Source organism: Amblyomma mixtum, chromosome 10, assembly GCF_055824585.1.
Source record: "Amblyomma mixtum isolate Tamu chromosome 10, ASM5582458v1, whole genome shotgun sequence".
Classification (NCBI taxonomy): Eukaryota; Metazoa; Arthropoda; class Arachnida; order Ixodida; family Ixodidae; genus Amblyomma; species Amblyomma mixtum.
The window spans coordinates 25943674-25962161 of NC_143021.1; the positions used below are offsets into that span (position 1 = coordinate 25943674).

The 18488-nt window shown below is 43.4% G+C and overlaps 1 protein-coding gene across 1 annotated transcript; it reads left to right on the top strand.

Annotated features, from left to right (window-relative positions):
• The first annotated feature begins 1999 nt into the window (after window positions 1–1999).
• Window positions 2000–18045, top strand: LOC149325422 (sodium-dependent multivitamin transporter-like). Its single transcript, XM_089564278.1, has 6 exons — window positions 2000–2062; window positions 7061–7147; window positions 11487–11653; window positions 14618–14721; window positions 16633–16733; window positions 18028–18045. Exons 1-6 carry the CDS (start codon window positions 2015–2017, stop codon window positions 18043–18045), a joined length of 525 nt encoding a protein of 174 aa, XP_089420404.1. The 5' UTR covers window positions 2000–2014.
• Window positions 18046–18488: the final 443 nt, after the last annotated feature.

Consider the following 18488-nt stretch of genomic DNA (forward strand, 5'->3'; position numbering starts at 1 on the left):
AAGGTATAAAATGCCTAATCTCGTATCAAAGACGTTATAAAGAAGCCCAGGAAATGTGGTGAATTGCCTCTAGTTTGCATGACTATAGCAACGTGCTGCGTGGCGCGGCACACTCAAAATGACCGCGAATAGAATGTCCGATACATGAATTTATTTTCTGTGACCATCACAAATATCTGCTGTTAACGCAAAAAGGACTTTCTAGGTCACATTTTGCAGCGAAAAGCAAGAATTGGCCACCAGCCAACATAACCATCATGACCATGCAGTATCTCTCGAGGCTCCCTAAATGTCTCGAAATTTCAAGCCTAAAAAATTCCCATTTGGTTACTAGCTGCTGAAAGGTAGAGTATGATGTGCCTTGGAACACCTCATTTCAAAGAATAAAATGAAGCGTAGGTTAGTGATTCTCGGAGGGCATCACATTAGGTTTATAAATCAGTTGAGGTGTATGATTACTGTTCTGTTAGGCAAATATGCAGTGAAGTCGATGGCGGCCAAAAAGTTCCTTCGCCTTGTTTTGCAGATCCTGCCGTTTTACGTAAAGGAACACCTTTCTCTGCTTACGGGATTCACTGGCCTCTTTCTAGTTGCACTCGTAAGCTCTACGACAAGGTAATGATGAGAGAGCCCATAGGCGTGATTCTCACTAGCCAACGTTTCATTCTCAGTGTCTGATCAGCGAGACACTTCTGCTGATTCCAGTAACTAATTTTAAATATATTTAAGCCCACATCAACTAGTCTTTTCGCACTACAGGATGACCGCGATGTATGCAAAGTTACACCTATAAATTCTTGAAGCCAGTTTTTTTTTTTAGGTGAACAAAACATTTTTCTCTTTTAGTGTTGGAATGAATCAGTCCATTTTTATATTTAACCTTGTTGTTGTTTAGGACGGGTGGAGAAACTTTAGAAAATTAGCGCTGATGCATTCTTGCTGGCGCACAAACGGACACATTGGTCCGAGCCGAAAAAAGCATATCCTTTCACATCTGTTCGCACTCACCGCTTGGTGCTTCAACAGCACTTAAAACAATGATTCTACTCTTCGCAGCACAATTTTTTTTTTGCTCACTCGATTATGTACCAAATGTATGATTGTATTAATGAATACTTTGATACGTGTTTGAACACATGTTTTGAAGGCCAGAGTTGGCTTTCTTCCGTTTTCTGTTTTTCATTTGATGTGATTCCGCATATGAATGCTGATTTCTTGTCTTTTAAACCTGATTGCTGGCTTTTGTTTTATTGTGTTGTTAACTTGCATCTTGTTATTTATAAATCCACTCCTGTAACAGTCCCAAGAAGGGAGTTACAGTATGTTCAAATAAATAAATAAAATAAATATCGTCGATCATCAATTCGCAGGCTGCCGTTCTGTACGTCGATGTGCTGTCCCAGCATTTCAAAAACCTTGATTCTCATGTGCGATGGATAACACGTGGGCTTGGTGAGTACCACTAAACCACTTTTCATAATGGTTCTGGTCCAGATTCTTCCATTTAAATACACTTCTTCACTGAAAACTTGTCTTCTCTAAAACGTCTTTTTTCAATTATTCTATATTATATTTCGATGCACCAGTACTTCGTGATCAAATATCTATTGCAATGATGGCCCAACCAATATCGCCAGCACAAAACTCTTCGTTCCCTCCCATTGTAAAAGTAAAGGCGCCAAAAACCACACACACAAACATGACAAGAGAACGGGACAGAGCGCCTCCCGTTAGGCGCTCTGTCCCGTTCTCTTGTCTTGTGTGTGTGTGTGGTTTTGGGCGCCTTTACTTTTACAATGAATTACCAACTAGCCCAGCAAGAAGTTCTCTTATGTTCCGTCCCATATTCAGACGTGAGACTACTGGCCTGTTTGTTTTTCTCCAGCAGCTAAGAAGGCAAATGAATCTACATTTTAGCGGTGTGAGATTTTCAAATTTTGTGGAATAAGGTTGTGCGGATAACGCATGCTAGGTTAAACTTCCCGTTGTTCCAGCGTTCTTTCTTGGCGCTGTCATGACTCTGTACAGCTGCGTATGCTTCTACATGGGTTCCCTCACAAGCGTAAGCATTTTTTCTTCTGCCCTTTGTTTTATTTTTGTCACTTCTTTATTTTTCCTTCTGAACAATGCGTCCACCGCTCAGTGGCTAGATTGTTCAGAATGTCTCTAGCTTATTGTGCTTCCATTCATGGTCTACATTCACTGACCCAGCGGATGTCTAAACGACGGCTTAAAACGGCCAACGGCAACGGCAAGGAATCGAGTAGGTTCTGAAATGTCGCGTTTCTCGTTTTTCATTTTTTTGTTGCCGTTCTTTCTAAGTTAAATTAAATTCCTTTGCCAATAAGACCGACGTCGGTTGAATGTTTTCTATTGAAACTATAGTCATCGAATGTCCTCAGCACACCGAAGTTTTAATGGCTTTCGCATACATATGCCACATATACCGGGTGTTTTTTTTTTTGGAAGGTCCAAAATTTTTACAGGAAGATAAATTCCTTTAGATTTATTTTAACCCTGGGGCTATACTGAGGGCTACGGCGGACGCCAGGTAAGAGGCAAACTACTTTAATTAGTTCGCTGATTAACTGAATACGTTAAATAACTTTTATAATTTTTTTTAGGGGAAATGTTGTATTAGCAGAATTGGAGATCGTCTTCCAAACAGTCCTGCCAAGAAAAAAAAATTAATGAAGAAATTTTTGCGCGCGTTACGAAGCGAGAAAAAGTCACCCTGGTAGGCAGCTCCACACTGTAACACAGCGTCTGTGAGCGCCTGTGACGTAGCTCGCTCCGCCCTGCGCTTTGTGTCAGTGCGTTTTTGTTCCAACGCGGCATTCTGTGAGGCCGCGGAGCGAAGTGAAACAAGCAGCGATAGCGCAGGCCGCCCGTCCGGGCTTCAGGTGATATCAGCCGTGTGACGCAAAGCGCAGGGCGGAGCGAACTACGTCAGAGGTGCTCACCGCCGCTGAGTTACGGTGGGAAGATTCCTACCAGGGTGGCTTTTTCGCGCCTCGTAACGTGCGTGAGAAATTTTTAATGAAAATTGTTTTTTTCTCGGTTGGACTGTGTGGAGGACGATCTCCAATTCTGCGAATACAACATAACCCCTAAAATAAAGGTTAGAAAAGTTCATTAACATATTTAGTAAATCAGCGAACTGTTAAAGCAGTTTTCCTCTTGCCTGGCGCCCGCCGTAGCCTCCAGTATAGCCCCAGTGCTAAAATAAATCTAAAGCAATTTACCCTTTTTTTAAGTTTTGGACCTTGTAAAAAAAAAACACCCGGTATAAGGAAGTAAAGAAAGCCTTGGGAGCAATGCAAAGGAAAAGCAGCTGGTGAGGATCAGGTAAAAAATAATCTGCCATTCGCGATGATATTGCAATGCTGAGTCACTTAGGAGATGAATTTCAAAGCATGATCAATGAGTCAAACAGGCAGAGCAGAACGGTGGGTTCTAAAATTAACATGCAGAAAACCAAAGTCATGTCAACAGCCTAGTAAGGCAAGAGCAGTTTACAATTGGGAGCTAGGTGCTGGAAGTGGTAAGGGGGTCTACTTAGGGCAGGTAGTGACCGCTGTTCCGGGTCATCGGAGGGGAGTAACCTGAAGAACTAGAATGGGGTGGAGTGCATTTGGGAGGCTCTCTCAAATCATGAAGGGCAAGTTACAATATCCCTCAAAAGAAAAGTACACAACACTGGTATCTTAGCGGTAGTATCTTATTGGGCAGAAACGTGAAGGCTAGTGAAAAAGGTTCAGCTTAAGCTAAGGACAATACAGCAAGCTATGAAACGAAAAATGATAGGTTTAACGTTAACAGCTCGGAAGCAGCGGAGTGGGTGAGGGAAAAAACGGCTTTTCGGTTCAAAATCAAGAGGAAGAAGTGAGCTTGGGCAGGGCGTGTAATGCGAAGGCAAGATGACCGCTGGTCCTTCAAGGTAGCGGAAAGAATTCCAAAAGAAGGCAAGCGTGGCAGGGGGCGCCGTGGGCGGCTGATAATAAGGACTTAGCGGGACACGGTGGGCGCCGCTGCCAAAAGAAAGGGTTAAGTGCAGAGATATGGGAGGTGCCTTTATCCTGCAGGGGGCGTAGTCAGGCTGATGATGATAATGATGATTATATAGGTCTGCCCACCAATGGTGCATTCCAAAAAGTGTGATACACTTTTGCTCTCTGATTTCCATCATTCGTCGATGCAAGTAAACCATCCATAGTCTCTCCAGCACCCACTCATAGAGTGCAGTGTGAGGTACATGCGCATTTGGCCCACGCTACCGTAACCACAGTTTAACTCAGAAATAGAACTTTTTTGGTGATGCTGCGATCTGCCATCAAGAAAAATGGAGAATTTTCAGTAACCTAAAGAAAACAAAGTAAAATATATAAATTTGTATTTTTAAAATTCACTAAATTAGAAAATACAACTTTTAAATATATATGTTTATTTTCAAGGAATTTCAATACCAGGAAGTATACATTGTTTTGTTTGGCTTATTGGAGTTTAACGTCCCAAAACAACTGAGGCTATGAGGGACGCCGTAGTGAAGGGCTCCGGAAGTTTCGACCACCTGGGGTTCATTAACGGGCACTGACATCACACAGTACACGGGCCTCTAGAATCAAGTTCGCCTCCATCGAAATTCAGCCGCCGCGGCCGGGATCGAACCCGCGTCTTTCGGGCCAGCAGCCGAGCGCTGTAGCCACTGAACCTCCGCGGCGGAGGTGTACATTGTATAAGGTGCCTTTACATAAAACAGAAAAAAAGTTTCCGCATCAGAACTACCAAATAAACAAAAACATTTCTACCCTATAGTTCGTGGTTTCTTTATTAACAGCTCTATTTTGCACACTGTCGTCGTTACGACCGATGCCTGCAAATTAGGAATAGTACTGTGATAAAAAAAGGGTATCAACGGACCGCTTCTACATTGTAACAAACCCCCTTGCATTGAGATATGGTAAACACAAGATAGAAGGGGATTACTAATGTCGCGAAATGAATAGTTGTCTGTCCGACCACTGTTTTCGTAGTATTTCTACTTTAGTATTTGTCCTGAAGTCCTGAACTATATTCTATGAATGTTGTTTGCAAGAACCGACACATTGAAAGCCAGGGCTGAGTGTTCAGACATTTTTGTAGACTTTCTTTGGGGCATTAGGCCATTATTCTCATTCACCAACTAGCCCTGGTGACTATCCGTCTTACTCAACAGGAATATTCTTTCGCAAATACTGTTCAAAACGAAGTCAAGTGTGAGTGTAGTGGTCTGACGTGAAGTTGTGCTCACTTTGGCTATAATCTAAGCAGATTATTTCGTATCGTTCTGCAATCACAAAACTAGAACACCTTTAAAATGAAGGGTGTAGATTAAACATTAATTTCGTGTGTTGACGAACCAGGCCTTTTTTTTCGGTAGCGTTCTGGACAGCTTACGGTAGACGGTAGAAAGACGTAGCAGGCTGGAGGCAACAACAATGACACCACCTTCGTGTTGATTAGACTAATATATACAAATTCCGTGGCACTGACACACTGCACTCCAATCAGCTTGAACCTGCTTGATATGAAAAGCAATCAGCGAAAAATTTTCTTTCTCCGCAGATGCATTGAATACTATGGCAGCGCTTTTTTTACCCGAAACGATCCCTTCTATCGTAGAGCACACTATGCATTCAGTATAAATATTACCTACCTGGACGTTAACTATAAATACAAGAATGTAACATTTATTTATAGTTGCGTGAGAAGACATAAAATGTGGCCTGACTGGCCAAAGTGTTAAGTAACAGAAGTTGGTGCCGTATGGCATTGCTTCAACGACAAGCAGGTGGAAATGTAGAGAAACCGGTCTTTTATTACTCTGAGGTGAAGGTACCATTTTGAAATGTTTCAAGTCATCTTGTCAGCGACTTTGGTAGGACGTCATCAACATGTCACGTGACCGGAGTTCTTCGCTGCATCTTGCCACGTGTCATTGGTATGACGTCACGCCTCATCATCACTTTCATCATTGTCATCATCTTAAATCTCAGTCGCCTCGTTGGCTCACTGTTTATGGCGCTCGGCTGCTCACCCGAAACACGTGGGTTAGATACCGGTCGCGACGGTATAATTTCGATGGAGGCGAAATTCTAGAGGTTCGTGTGCTGTGCGATGTCAGTGCACGTTAAAGAACCCCAGGAGGTTGAAATTTCCGGAGCCCTTCACTACGGCGTCCCTCCTAGTCTTATCGCTTTTTGACATTAACCCTCAATAAACCATAAACCATGAACACAAACCTTATTAAGAGGGTTAACTGCTGAGCTAGTTGGTTTTCAGACATAATAAATAATTTTTAGCGCAACAAGGAAACACAACACGTGTTGTTGTCTTTCTTGTGTTGTGTTTCCTTGTTGCGCTAAAAATCCTTTATTATAAACCTCATTTGCCTTAATTTTGTTTTGTTCATTCTTAATAAATATTTATGTTAATGAGCATTATATAATTAGTGACATGACGGCATCAATCTTCGTGATGACATATTTCTCCACTAATTAATTTATTACCCAGCTACGTTACACTCACACACAATTACACATTCAAGTTGTGGCGTTATAGAACGGATGCATTTTGCCGACACTTTTTGCGGACACGACCTTGAGATTGAGTCGTGCAACGCTTTCGCATTATGAGACTGGGGGAGTCGGCTCTATTTGTGAACAAACTTGCTCGTCTAGCAGGGCTGTAATGCATGTCCGTGGCTAGAGCTACATTTTTGCCGTCCTGGCTGCGATTCCTTACACATTTTTGTAGTTTCTCAGAAGTGTATAGACTACACATGTCCCCTGCAAAACTTCAAGCACGGTTATGCACCTCGCGGCTTTTGAAATTGACGAATTGCCGCTCGTCAGCCACTTACAATCCGCGCTTCCTGGCGACGCCGTGATCAGCTGATCGCTGGTTAGCTCGCATATGAGCTTCACATATGCACATTCAGTGTCTACACATTACGAATGTACAATGAGTCAGGCTGAGAGCTAGAATGCAATTAATGCCTTTTTTCTCTTTGCCCTCCCAGGTCCTAGTGCTGGTGTACTGCGCTGCCAGTGGTCCTTTCGTCGGGTTGCTAATACTGGCTGTGGCTTTCCCCTTCGTGCATTCCAAGGTTGATGAAACTACCTTCTTTTCTGTGTTTAAGAATGTTCCTACGCACTTGCTGCTGTGCCTCTCGCGCTTTCATTAATGCTCTAAAATGCCAAAGTTCTCAAGGAACTGAACAAAGGAAATAATTATCTCCCATTTAAACTAGTTAATATGTCAACATTATAAAATAAATATTAAAAATTCTCAGCGCCGCTATAACTTAGTGAAACCGGCACGCCGCAAATTAAGTCAGCAAGGTCATTTGGTCAATTTTTTGCAGCTATTACAAGTTTTATGAAAAATCAATTCAAGGGTCATCGTACTCTAGACTATTGTTGTCCAACAAATATCGTCCTATTTTGCTCGCGAAATCTGACAGGAAATAAGAGACGAAAAATTATTGAGAGATGGTTAGAATTCGCGCAATCGCCACCCCTTTGCCTTCACATACCATGGTCGCAGTGACGCCAGAGATTTTGATCGGAAAGCTCTGGCTACGGAGAACATGTTCATATTAAAGTTTATATGCAGACTCCATGTATAAATAGTGCAAGGACTGCAAAACATATGTGAGGAATTCGCGACAGTGGGCGAGAAAGGGTTAAGGCGCTGCTCATGCCATACAATAAAATGCAACAGTTCTTGTTTGAAGTCATAATTTTAACCTATCGTAAATGAAAGAGTGAATGTGCTGCGTTGTTTTCTTTTCTTGATCATGTTTCGACAACAATGGTATTGTCACGTGGTGGTGATGGCAGTACAGGTGGCAATGACTCACCGGCAGCGAAAACAATAAGCGTGCACTGCGGTCGTCGAACTGATTGCTTGCAATTCTTGGCCGCGCTCAATTTAAAGCTCGCACGAAACCTTCGAGATAAGGAACCAAAAAGTACTACAACATTCTGAAAAAAAGGTGGAAGCAGTTGTTCGCGGCCTGGATCAATGGAGATAAGTCTGATCGAATCTCACGCATCAAATAAAATGATAAAGCCGCCCACCGGTAGTATTATTTGGTTACACAGCAAAAATCTCGAATCCATGAGGTACTGGGTTTCAGGTCGTATGCCGCCATCACCCACTGGTTTTCGGAACATTCCCAACCGTCATCTTGAACAGGCCGCTGAGGCTCTCTGTGCTTTCACCGCTTAATGTGTTGAAGAGGGCACTAGCGGGTTCACGATGAACCCCAGATATTTTACCGCAAGGAAGGAAAGGCATCGATCTTATCAGAGTGTATTTCAATTTTGAAGTATTGGTTGGTTTGGTTGGTTTATGGGGTTTAACGTCCCAAAGCGACTAAGGCTATGAGAGACGCCGTAGTGGAGGGCTCCGGAAATTTCGACCACCTGGGGTTCTTTAACGTGCACTGACATCGCACAGTACACGGGCCTCGAATTTCTCCTCCAAAGAAATTCAGCCGCCGCGGCCGGGATCGAACCCGCGTCTTTCGGGCCAGCAGCCGAGCACCATAGCCACTGAGCCACCGCGGCGGCAATTTTGAAGTATTGAAATTATTCAAGTACTCGCATCTTCTTGGTGGGCTGGAATTTTCTCATCCTCCAAAGTGTATACTTTGCGGTATGCTTCAGCCGATATCTCAAGATCAGCAACATGCCAACTTTAGGGAAAAAAAAAATGTCGCAAAAATTTAATCGAATCCAGGTTTGCTCCAGCTGTTCACACTTTTAATTATGCTTCAAAAACCAGTTTTGATGATCTTGCAGGCGTGGTATTTTATTTCATGGTGACAACCCTTACTGGAACCACTCCCCAAGCTGTAGCTGTTCTGAAACCCGTTCTCGTAGTTGCCGTAGAAATGCGGCGCGAAGGCGAGCCACGCCAAAAAAGGGAAAAGGAGACCAAATAATAAAGCAAGGAAGAAAGAAGAAAGAAGTTTAGAAGACAATGCAAACTAATACAGAAAAAGACGAATAGGAAAAGGAGGTGGAAATAAAAGAAGGCGAAGAAGACAACAAAGAGAAGGAGGAAGGGGCAAAAGAAAAGGACAGAAAAGAGAGAACCTGGGTTTCGCCGAATGTTTTGACAGTTATATCACCTTTCTTAGTCTATTTTTAGTTTGCACGATTTTTATTTCACCAGCTGCTCTCTTAACTTTGGGACGAAATTGCACAGTCGCGTTTTAGTGTGCTGTTAATCTACCTGAGAGTCATTACAGAGAAGAACTTTAACTCATGAGCTTGTCACCGAATGTTTCTTTACAGAAGTTTACACAATAACAACCAGGTTACAACGAAAATGGCAGCTATAATAATGCAAGTAGCTTTCTGTGATTTGATAACTCTCTAGAACGATGCAATCAGATCTCACAGCGGCAGCTCTTAAGGACACTTTTTTCGGTTGGGTGGCGTTTGCGCTGCATAACACGGCGCCGCGCTGACTGATCTGTATGCAGTGGGAATACGCATGACGCTAGAGCAACGCGCAATGACAAAGCGCCACGATGAGTGGCCGGAACACATTAACGTGATAGTGAAGGCATAGTGATATCACGCGCACTGAACAAAAGGAGGAGGGTAATAATAAGGAATACAACAATATTCACCACGGCAAGCACCTGTCGCCAAATCTCGCGTTGCACTGTGGTCACTGCCCTACAAAAATGACTTTTGAGCTTCAGTTGACACCTTGTTGAGCTCCTGTTGAATCAACTGGAAACCAACATGAACTAATGTATGTTGAGCCTACTCAACACCTGCTACACGGAATTTTTGTTGAGCGTAGTCAAGAGATTTACTGTTGAGCAATTTCTGTTGAATTTAAGTTGAATGATCTCAAGGCAGCCGTTTCTAAGCCTAACTAAATGAAATCATTTCGACATGCATCGTGTAAACAGAACCTGATCACATTACACATATTAAGAACGCATGCAGTACCCCTTAAAACTCTCATAAACAGCTCAAAGTCATTTTCTTGCATAGAAAAAAGGGCAATATGCTCATTCAGGCATACCTACTTTGGAGGATTCGTATGTGCTTTCATAAAAAAGGATGCTTAATTAATGCTTTATTCAAGTTGTTTATGAATAAATCAAGGTCAGCAAATAATAGACAGTTGCATATGAACTTGATTACTTCTACTACACATGAAATAAATAAATATCAACAGTAATAATTGACATAACTTTGCTGATCGGCAGGCCACAACCTGCAAGGTCTGGACACCCCTGAGTAGAACTATATAAGGGCGAAGCTGAGGTTGCACTTAAGATCGTAAGATGAACTCAGTTCTCAGTTCTTCCTATAGCCTCGTGTGCAGTACTGTCCTATGCTCTTTATCTGATGGATGTGTAGGGCTGGTGTGTATGTATGTATGTATATTTATATACATACGTGTTTGTGCGTATGTGTGGAGCACCACGTCACAGGGGATGACGGCTTCACGTTAATGAGAAATTGCAGCAATAAATATGAATATACCGACGAAAATTACATTGTTAGTGGATCCATCTGGCGCAATACGAATGTATTCCCAGGATTTTTTTGCTTTTTTACCCCAGCCAAGATTCAGAATGGCGTGTTGATTCACTCCCGTAATTCCAACATGAATTCAACATGAACGGAAAGCGAAATTTCATTGAGAATGCTCAACTCTAGCACAGTGGCCACTTTTCCAATGAGTTTCAACTCAGCCTCAATAATTCACCAACACTAGCCCATCCTGGTCACAACAAAAATTCAACATGGCGTGTTGAGTGTGCTCATGAGAACTTCAACACTGCCTCAAGAAGCATTTTTGTAAGGGTAAGAACAGGCGCCTTGCACCGCAGCGGTGGCCTAGCGGTTGAGCGTCCGCCTCGCATGCGGAAGGTGCGGGGTTCGATCCCTAGAGCCATTGGGTACCCATCAGTGCTACAATGGGTGCAAACTCCGCTAGCCCGGTTCTCTGATTAATCTGGACGGAATGCTTGGGAAATGTTCTTTCTTTGGCCCGGGCATGAGTACAACGAAAGCTGCCTTGTGCGATGGCGCTTTTTGGCCGCACATGCCCATGCGCCATAAAAATTCACTACCATCATCCGGAATAGAAGCCTTCCGCATTCGATACATTTTCAAATATTTTTATAGTATCCTTGCGGCTCACCAGAATAAAGAGCTTTGTTTTCTTCGAAAGTGTAATAAAAAAAAAGCAGACTGCGATGCAATTAGCCAGGAACCGCATGACTCCTACGAAATCAATCACTGTGCAAGCATCAACTCTATTTCTTTATTCAGGGGGAGCATGATAATGCCTTTTGTTATTTTCTGCTTCTTTGGGCATGAAATATACGCTATTGCTTCCCCAGGGTGTCATCAAATATAATAAAAATAAGCCGTCTTTCTTTATTCACCGAAACTCCACAGGGTGCCGGCATATCGACGCTGGTGACGCTCGTCCTGCAGTTCGCACTCATGTGGCACATGATCCGGAACAGAGCGCGGCCACCGCACATGCCGTTCTCGCTCGACTACTGCACGGAGAACAGCACTTTCACTGGTCACAACTACACTGCTGTTCCCTCCGAAGATGGGTACGTATACGCGATAGGCATAACACAGCAGTAAGCCGTCTTTGTTACGCGGGCTGTCTGCCAGCTCACTGAAAATCTAGGCCAATGCAAAGCACGGATAAGTCGGTCCGACAAAGCCAGTGCTAATAGCAACTGTTGCTTGCAGAAGGAAACCCTTATGTCTTCTTGTAGAAAAAAAAGAACAGTTGACGAAACGTTCTCTACACCGTATTGCTCTTTTTTCCTCATGCGAATCACCCTAGTAGTCCTTTGATTACATGAAAAAGCGCGGAGAATTTGCTTTACTGTAGGCTGCTGCCAATTGAAGAAAAGTAAATCCGCTGCCTTGCGCTAAAGGATGACTGAGTGATATTCGCAGAAACGAGCAAGTTTGCCTTCACTACACTATCTTTTATTTTCAGACAAACGAAAAGCGCTTGCGTTAGAATTCACTGCAATTTGCTTACCGTGCAAAATTATACTACTTCCGTGCGTAACAATCCGCGGCATTCGGAATCAGGGACGAAACTGGGAAAAATGATTATTGCATCAAGGAGAGAAAGTGGTTTCAGCCTATACTGAGTGACGAAATGAATTTAATGTCGCTTTAGCTAAAGTAACAGGAAAACGTCGCTTTCGTCAAGGCAAAATCTAAGCAGAAAATATTACCGTTGGTGTTATAAAAGCTAACCGAGCATATGCGCATGTATGTACAGTCTTTGTCAAAAGTAACCAGGCTGCATGGTTTGCTTCTAGCTCGTACAGTGGAGCCCTTACAGCTTCCCTGAAGCTGAAATGGTCGTTAAAGGTAAGGACTGGGGGTCTTCTTACCTTCCAACATGTTTTCATCTTTAAGAAAGCCACAAGGGCTCCATTATACAAGCTAGAAGCAAACCACGCAGCCTGGTTACTTTTGACAAAGACGGTACGTGTGGCCGAGGACACAAAGGAGTAAGTTAGAATTACCAGATTATGTAATAGGCCAGCGTAGAGCAGCCGTTGCTGGTACTCAACATAATTAAGGACCAGTGGCCTTCTTACTTCACTTCGACCGTCGCTTTACTGATGTGAACAATTTTTAAAGTTGGCGGCGATTGTATATGACAATCTTAGTAATGCTGAGCAATGATATAAATCTCGCAATTTAATCTTGCGTTGTTGCTGTTGCTGTCATTGCTGTCGTCGTAGCCATCCTCATTAGTCTCCGCAAAAGGGAAAAATTGAGACTTAAATCATCCGAGCTTAAATCGGATGAAGTAGCGCTGAGATGTGACGCACATGTGTGGAACTGAAGTAGTGACTAGCACAAGCAGTTAACGCCTTGTTTGCTTGTAGCTTCTCCAAATTGCCGGCTTATGCAAGAGGCTCGTCTGTTCACCATAGCAGTAGATGTGAGTTGCAATGCCTCCTTGATTTGTGGTTAGAGTGTGCGCGCGCAATTAAGATATATTCCATTATCCACGAAAAAAAAACTCATCAGTGCCACTATCGGGCTCAATGTGTTGCTTCAACATTGGTTCCGGAGATTTTCCATCATACGGCTTAACTGTGAACGTAACCCAGCATAAACATGAGAGACAGACATCCTAAGTTACCTAAGCAACGAATGAAACATGAAGAAGAAAACTGAGGTGGCAAGACAAAGCGTAACCATATTAGCTCCATGGCGAGCAAATACAATCGAGGATGATTAACACTTCTGAAGAACTCTTCGCGCCTTCGAAGTGAAATTAACCTTCGGTAGCATTGAGCTCCCCCTAGCTAAGAGCTTGTTAATTTACTGTTCATAGCTCAATTGTCTTGTACGCGTTCCATTTCTTGCAGTGCCTTCGGTGAAATTTGCCCTAACAGTTTACTGACGGTTCTGAGAACGCTGAAAGGTGGTCTGTCTCTGAGAAGACATCTGCGATGACACTCTCATGAAAAGGTTGCACACCAGAACTAACCAGCAAATAGGAGCTCGCTTTGGCGCGGAGCAATAACGTGGTCAACGAAAACTACAGCGTAAAGAGAAACGTGGGCAAGTGAAAGACCACACACAGCAATGCGCGGCCTTTCTGTTGTCTATTCCTGCCGTCGTACGGTTGTTTCGTAGCAATTGCGAGAGCGTGTCATCTGTCAATTTAAAGGCTACATAGGTTGCTTTTTTACTTTCACGTAAGCGCTAATTCCTTACTGCCTCCCTCTGTGTCTATAAGATTCAAGTCGCCTAACGCCACGGGCTCATGCCCACTAGATGGGGCTATAACCCTACACCATCTGCTACTTTTGTCGACAGAAATGAAGTTAATCCTCCTCCTCCTAATCCAAAGCAGGTATAGTGGGACGTAGTTTGTCCTTCATTCTTTCCCCTGCCTTGCAAACTTTTCCACTGAGCTTAGTCACCAAGAGTGAATTACGCACGCAAATATTTTGTTTGGAAGAAGCTCTGCACCACTGCTAAAGGAGCGCTTAATTGCAAGAAAGTAACTAAGGACGACGGCAACTGTACTTCAAAACGTGCATTACTTGTCCATCGAAAATAATAACGGTAACAGTAGTTGTGACAGGAGCAGCTATTTCTGCTGGCGCTGAAAAAATTGAATCCCAGTAAATAGGACAGGGCGAGCAGACCCTTGAAGACCTATGCAAGCTGTCTTATAAAGAGTAGCAGCAGAATACCAGTGCTCTTGATACTCTTCTATTCGCGTACGTACTTATATGCCTCACAAAGAACAAAGAGAATTGGGTATTAATTGTTAGCAAATTACTCTTCGCCCCTCTTTGGCCTATCAGTTACTGCGAGAACGCACCGAGTTGCTTATGACAGCGCATGCAATGCCAGCGTGTCATTTCGCCTTTCTTCGCTCCTCATCAGGTCCACTTATCAGCAACGTTACTGTCGTAATTTAAAGGCCTGTTCTTCGGAGGGCTGAAGGTGTTTTTGCAAACGCCGATGCAGTGTTCGCTTCGGTCATTACTACTACTGGTCATGCTTCTGCGCAGGTCACAAGGAATCACTCCTGCATTCCAACTGTCCCCTATGTGGAGTTATCTTTTTAGTACATGCGCAACAATTGTGCTTGGAGTGCTAATAAGCATCTTAACAGGTATGTGAGTGACTATTTCATTCACATAAGCTTTGGACTTCAAATTTTTCGAAACATGAATAATTTGTTGTGCTAGTGCGACTAGACCTTGATCATACGGTAAGGCTTTCAACAATGCGGGCTTGGCGTGATCAGCTCAGCTCAGCGGAATTCCAGCCTTACCGGACATGCGACGTGCGCACAGCAGCACTTCTAAGAGGTTGGTGACGTTCGGGGAACGCCATTTTACTCAAATTTAGATCCGGTAAGCAATGCTGGCTTTTAAAACAGAAGCGGCACTAGTACAGTCGGCGTCTGCTAAAAGAACTCACCAGACCGGCAAATAGCACAAAACACATTTGCTGTGATTCGAGCACGTAAACGACTGCAGAGAGTCTAGACGTTTCGGTACTCGGAACCTCTTCCTTGCCGTTCAGCACATCAGATATGAACCATTAATTATTGTTGCCAGCTTAAGAAGGTGACATGTCTCTGGTTCCATGAGGGAAGTACGTAGGATCGCGTGAGCGACGTTATGCACCTGCTTCATGAGTTTCCGCGAATGTTGCTCTTCTCTTTCATGGGCGGAAACTCAGGGTCTGCATCTTTTTAACACTTGTACCCTTTGTTAGCTGTGCTGTAAAACAATCTCAAGGGAATGCTCTCGCTCACAGTGCGTCCACACGAAAAAAAAAAAATGCTACGACTTTTGCGGCGCGACAGGCGGGAAATGTTGGCACTATTACCACTTATTTCATCTGAGTGGTTCTACGCTCTGTTTTTGAGATGTAGCCGAAGGGTCACATTCCCCTGGCCGTTGTTGTGAAGTTCGTGCCGAGACCACCTATTTGTTATAGCGGCGCCCACGTTTTTTTTTTAGTGCATGCCTACTTCAATGAAGCACTTCAACTCGCAGTCTTCGCGCAGCTAAAATATGGTTTTCGTCACCCCTCTGAAATTTCAATCCATGACAAGGCTGTTTAATGTAGAATGAGATTCGAGGTGGGAATTTTCGAATTGTTCGGCAAGTCGGCGTGGAAATTTCATATTTGGCCTTCAGGAGCGGCTCCAGTACATCCTTAACAAAATGTCGCAAGTTTTACGCACTTGAATATTCGAAATTCTTAATGCAAGATTACACCTCAGCCATGATCCTCCTCACTTAGCTTATAAAAGTAAATGTGAGACTCTGACGGCAAAAATATATATCATAATTTTGTATAGGCTGGCCGGCTCGACAATGGATGATTTAAAGTTCATCTTTATTATAGTGGCAAGAACAAGACGACAATGAGGGCAGTGGTGCGGCACGGAGCGCTCGCGTTAGGGCCACCGCCGTTAAATTATTCCGTCGTCATTTCTCATGTCGTTCTCGCTTCATCGGCTTCCCGTCACGTAACAATATCTTATCTATGCTACATCGCTCTCACCATGCCTTATAAATTCATGATATGAAAAGAACTTGTGCACAGAAGATACAACAGCACCTATGTTTCAGCGCTACTACAGATATAAAGAAGTATTTGAGATGCTATCATATTTTTGTATTGATTTTGTCCTCCTCCACGATTTTTTCTTATAGTGCAGTGTGCTGCTGAATAAAAGGATTTGAAAATACTAAATGGTAGTGCTAGTAATGCATAGTAAATCGTAATAACGGAATAACATTCTAGGAATTTCAGTCTTATTGCACCTTAATCTTGCGGCTGAAAACTGCACATGATTGGTATCTGACGGTCACCTCGACAGCTGTGGCTCAGTATGCCAAAAGAGGAGCGCCGCTTGTGTCTACACTCTTGACATCACGTGATGTGCACGCAGTGCATTCTTGCCCTGCGTGCGTTAGACATCAGAGCCCTGAGGATCTTTTTATGCCTTCCCTCATGAATAAATTTCCCAGGACGATGATCTCTTTACATGATAACATTTCAGGCGAGCACCGACAGCGTCCAGCACACGTCACTCATATCCACGGCTCCTTCATTAAACTCTGGAAAAAGCTGGGAGTCATGGATTCTGAGGAAATTATTGCGGTAGGTGCACAGGTACAAAGCATAATTTTGACATTCTATTTTCGATATATTTGGTGGTATATTTGTTCTTTCCTGTGTGGCGTGATTGCCAAGAAAAGGGCCGCTAAATACATTGCAATTGGGAGTTAGTAATTACTCCTATCTGAACTTTCTGTACATGTAAGAAATGGTCATTTTGGGAGGTGTGGATGCCGCTGGCGCACACTTTAACAATCAGGACCACACTTCACTCAGGAGGACCGGCAACAGGTCTTCTTTAATAGGACTACACAGGTATTCTTCAATAGCATACGAGCGGCTAGTCCAATGCTGGGTGTTATGGATTGCGCATAATGTTAAACGCAGCAAAACCCGTCCGGGTTTTTTAACTGGGCTCCAAGACATAATGTGAAACCATTTATTCTTAATTAGCAGGCGCTGAAATTGACTTCGCAGTGTCCGCGTAGAACGATGTAGTAACCCTAGGAGTACGGCCTCTTTAAAATTGCTTGATCAAAACAGTAAAAAATGGCGTGAAATTATCTGCAAGGAGAACCAATACTGACCAATTTCCTAATAAATTTCAAAGGTTAATAGCACAAACTTCTGAGAAAGACATATATTCCACGTGCGCTTTTAATACTAACTCACTTTACTGCCATCCACTAAAAAAATATCGCTCCTCGACGTGTGTTGCGAAACGAATGCTCTCCGCTCCTTCCGTCATGTTACTCCAAAAGCTTGTTGCCGTGCTTGAATACCAACCATACATTGTAATGCACATAGCTCACTATCATTTCCTGCCTTAATCTTTAATAGCAGACATATATCAGCCAGAAACACCATGAATTTACCACAGTGTCGCCCACACCCGATGTCTGCGATTCTTCCGAAAATTTGTGTGCACCGCGAGAGAGACTGCATTTATTTGATTTTTGGGGGCCCTCAGGAATGATAACTTTTCAGTTATTTGCGAGCCTCTTTGAAGAAAGGCGCTTCCGATGAACCCAAAGCGTGCGACCTAGCACATAGTGTCTATCGTCCACATGAAATGCATTCGCGAGCGCTGTCATGCTCTGTGAAGGGCAAAAAATCGCGTCGAGCTTACTACGACAGTGGAGGAAAAAGTTTATCAATATTACCTAATAGAAAAACTGGTGCCATGGCTTATGCAAGTTCCTTAGAGAGCACTTCATGCGGTGCGGGAACTTCGAGAAGTCGAGGTTTCGTACCTGGTTTGGCTAGTGTTGGGCCCAAAATTTGGGTTCTGCCTCGGGTTCGTTAGCTGTGGTGCGACGGTCTCCTCTGTGTGCAGATTGAGATATTTCAGTAGGGCTTTTTTCACTTCAATAAATTTAACGCAAGTGGAATTTCTGTTAAGTTGGTATGAGAAATTTCAGAGCATTTCTTCGAGGTTTGCCTCTCCATGCTGGATGAAGTGCAGTGCCGTCAGCTTTCCCTCAGTGTAATGTTGAGAAAATTGATGCTGAAAATAGTTTAATAACTCTGCTACTCGTCAGTGGCGAGCATCAAGAAGTGGTGTCAAAACCTAAACAAGGGGGCACAACCTGCAACCCTGGGGCAGCTTCCATTGGCTACTCGCGGGCATCAACTTTTCACAATGGCAATAAAAAGAGGGGGGCTGGCGAATTTAAGCACCAGTGATGTGTCCGCGGAAAAACTGACTAAAACAATAAAAAACCATGATCATGACATAAAATTCATCCCAGGTTTGCCATTTTCTTCGTTGCCTTTTACGACATTGTTATCCTAACA

Bases quoted from the DNA above. Each gene is read 5' to 3' on its own strand.
- LOC149325422 (XM_089564278.1), top strand. From the start codon at position 2,015: ATGACTCTGTACAGCTGCGTATGCTTCTACATGGGTTCCCTCACAAGC. The intron at 11,654-14,617 runs GTACGTATACGC...GCTTCTGCGCAG, and splicing joins GCTGTTCCCTCCGAAGATGG to GTCACAAGGAATCACTCCTG. The intron at 14,722-16,632 runs GTATGTGAGTGA...ATAACATTTCAG, and splicing joins GCTAATAAGCATCTTAACAG to GCGAGCACCGACAGCGTCCA.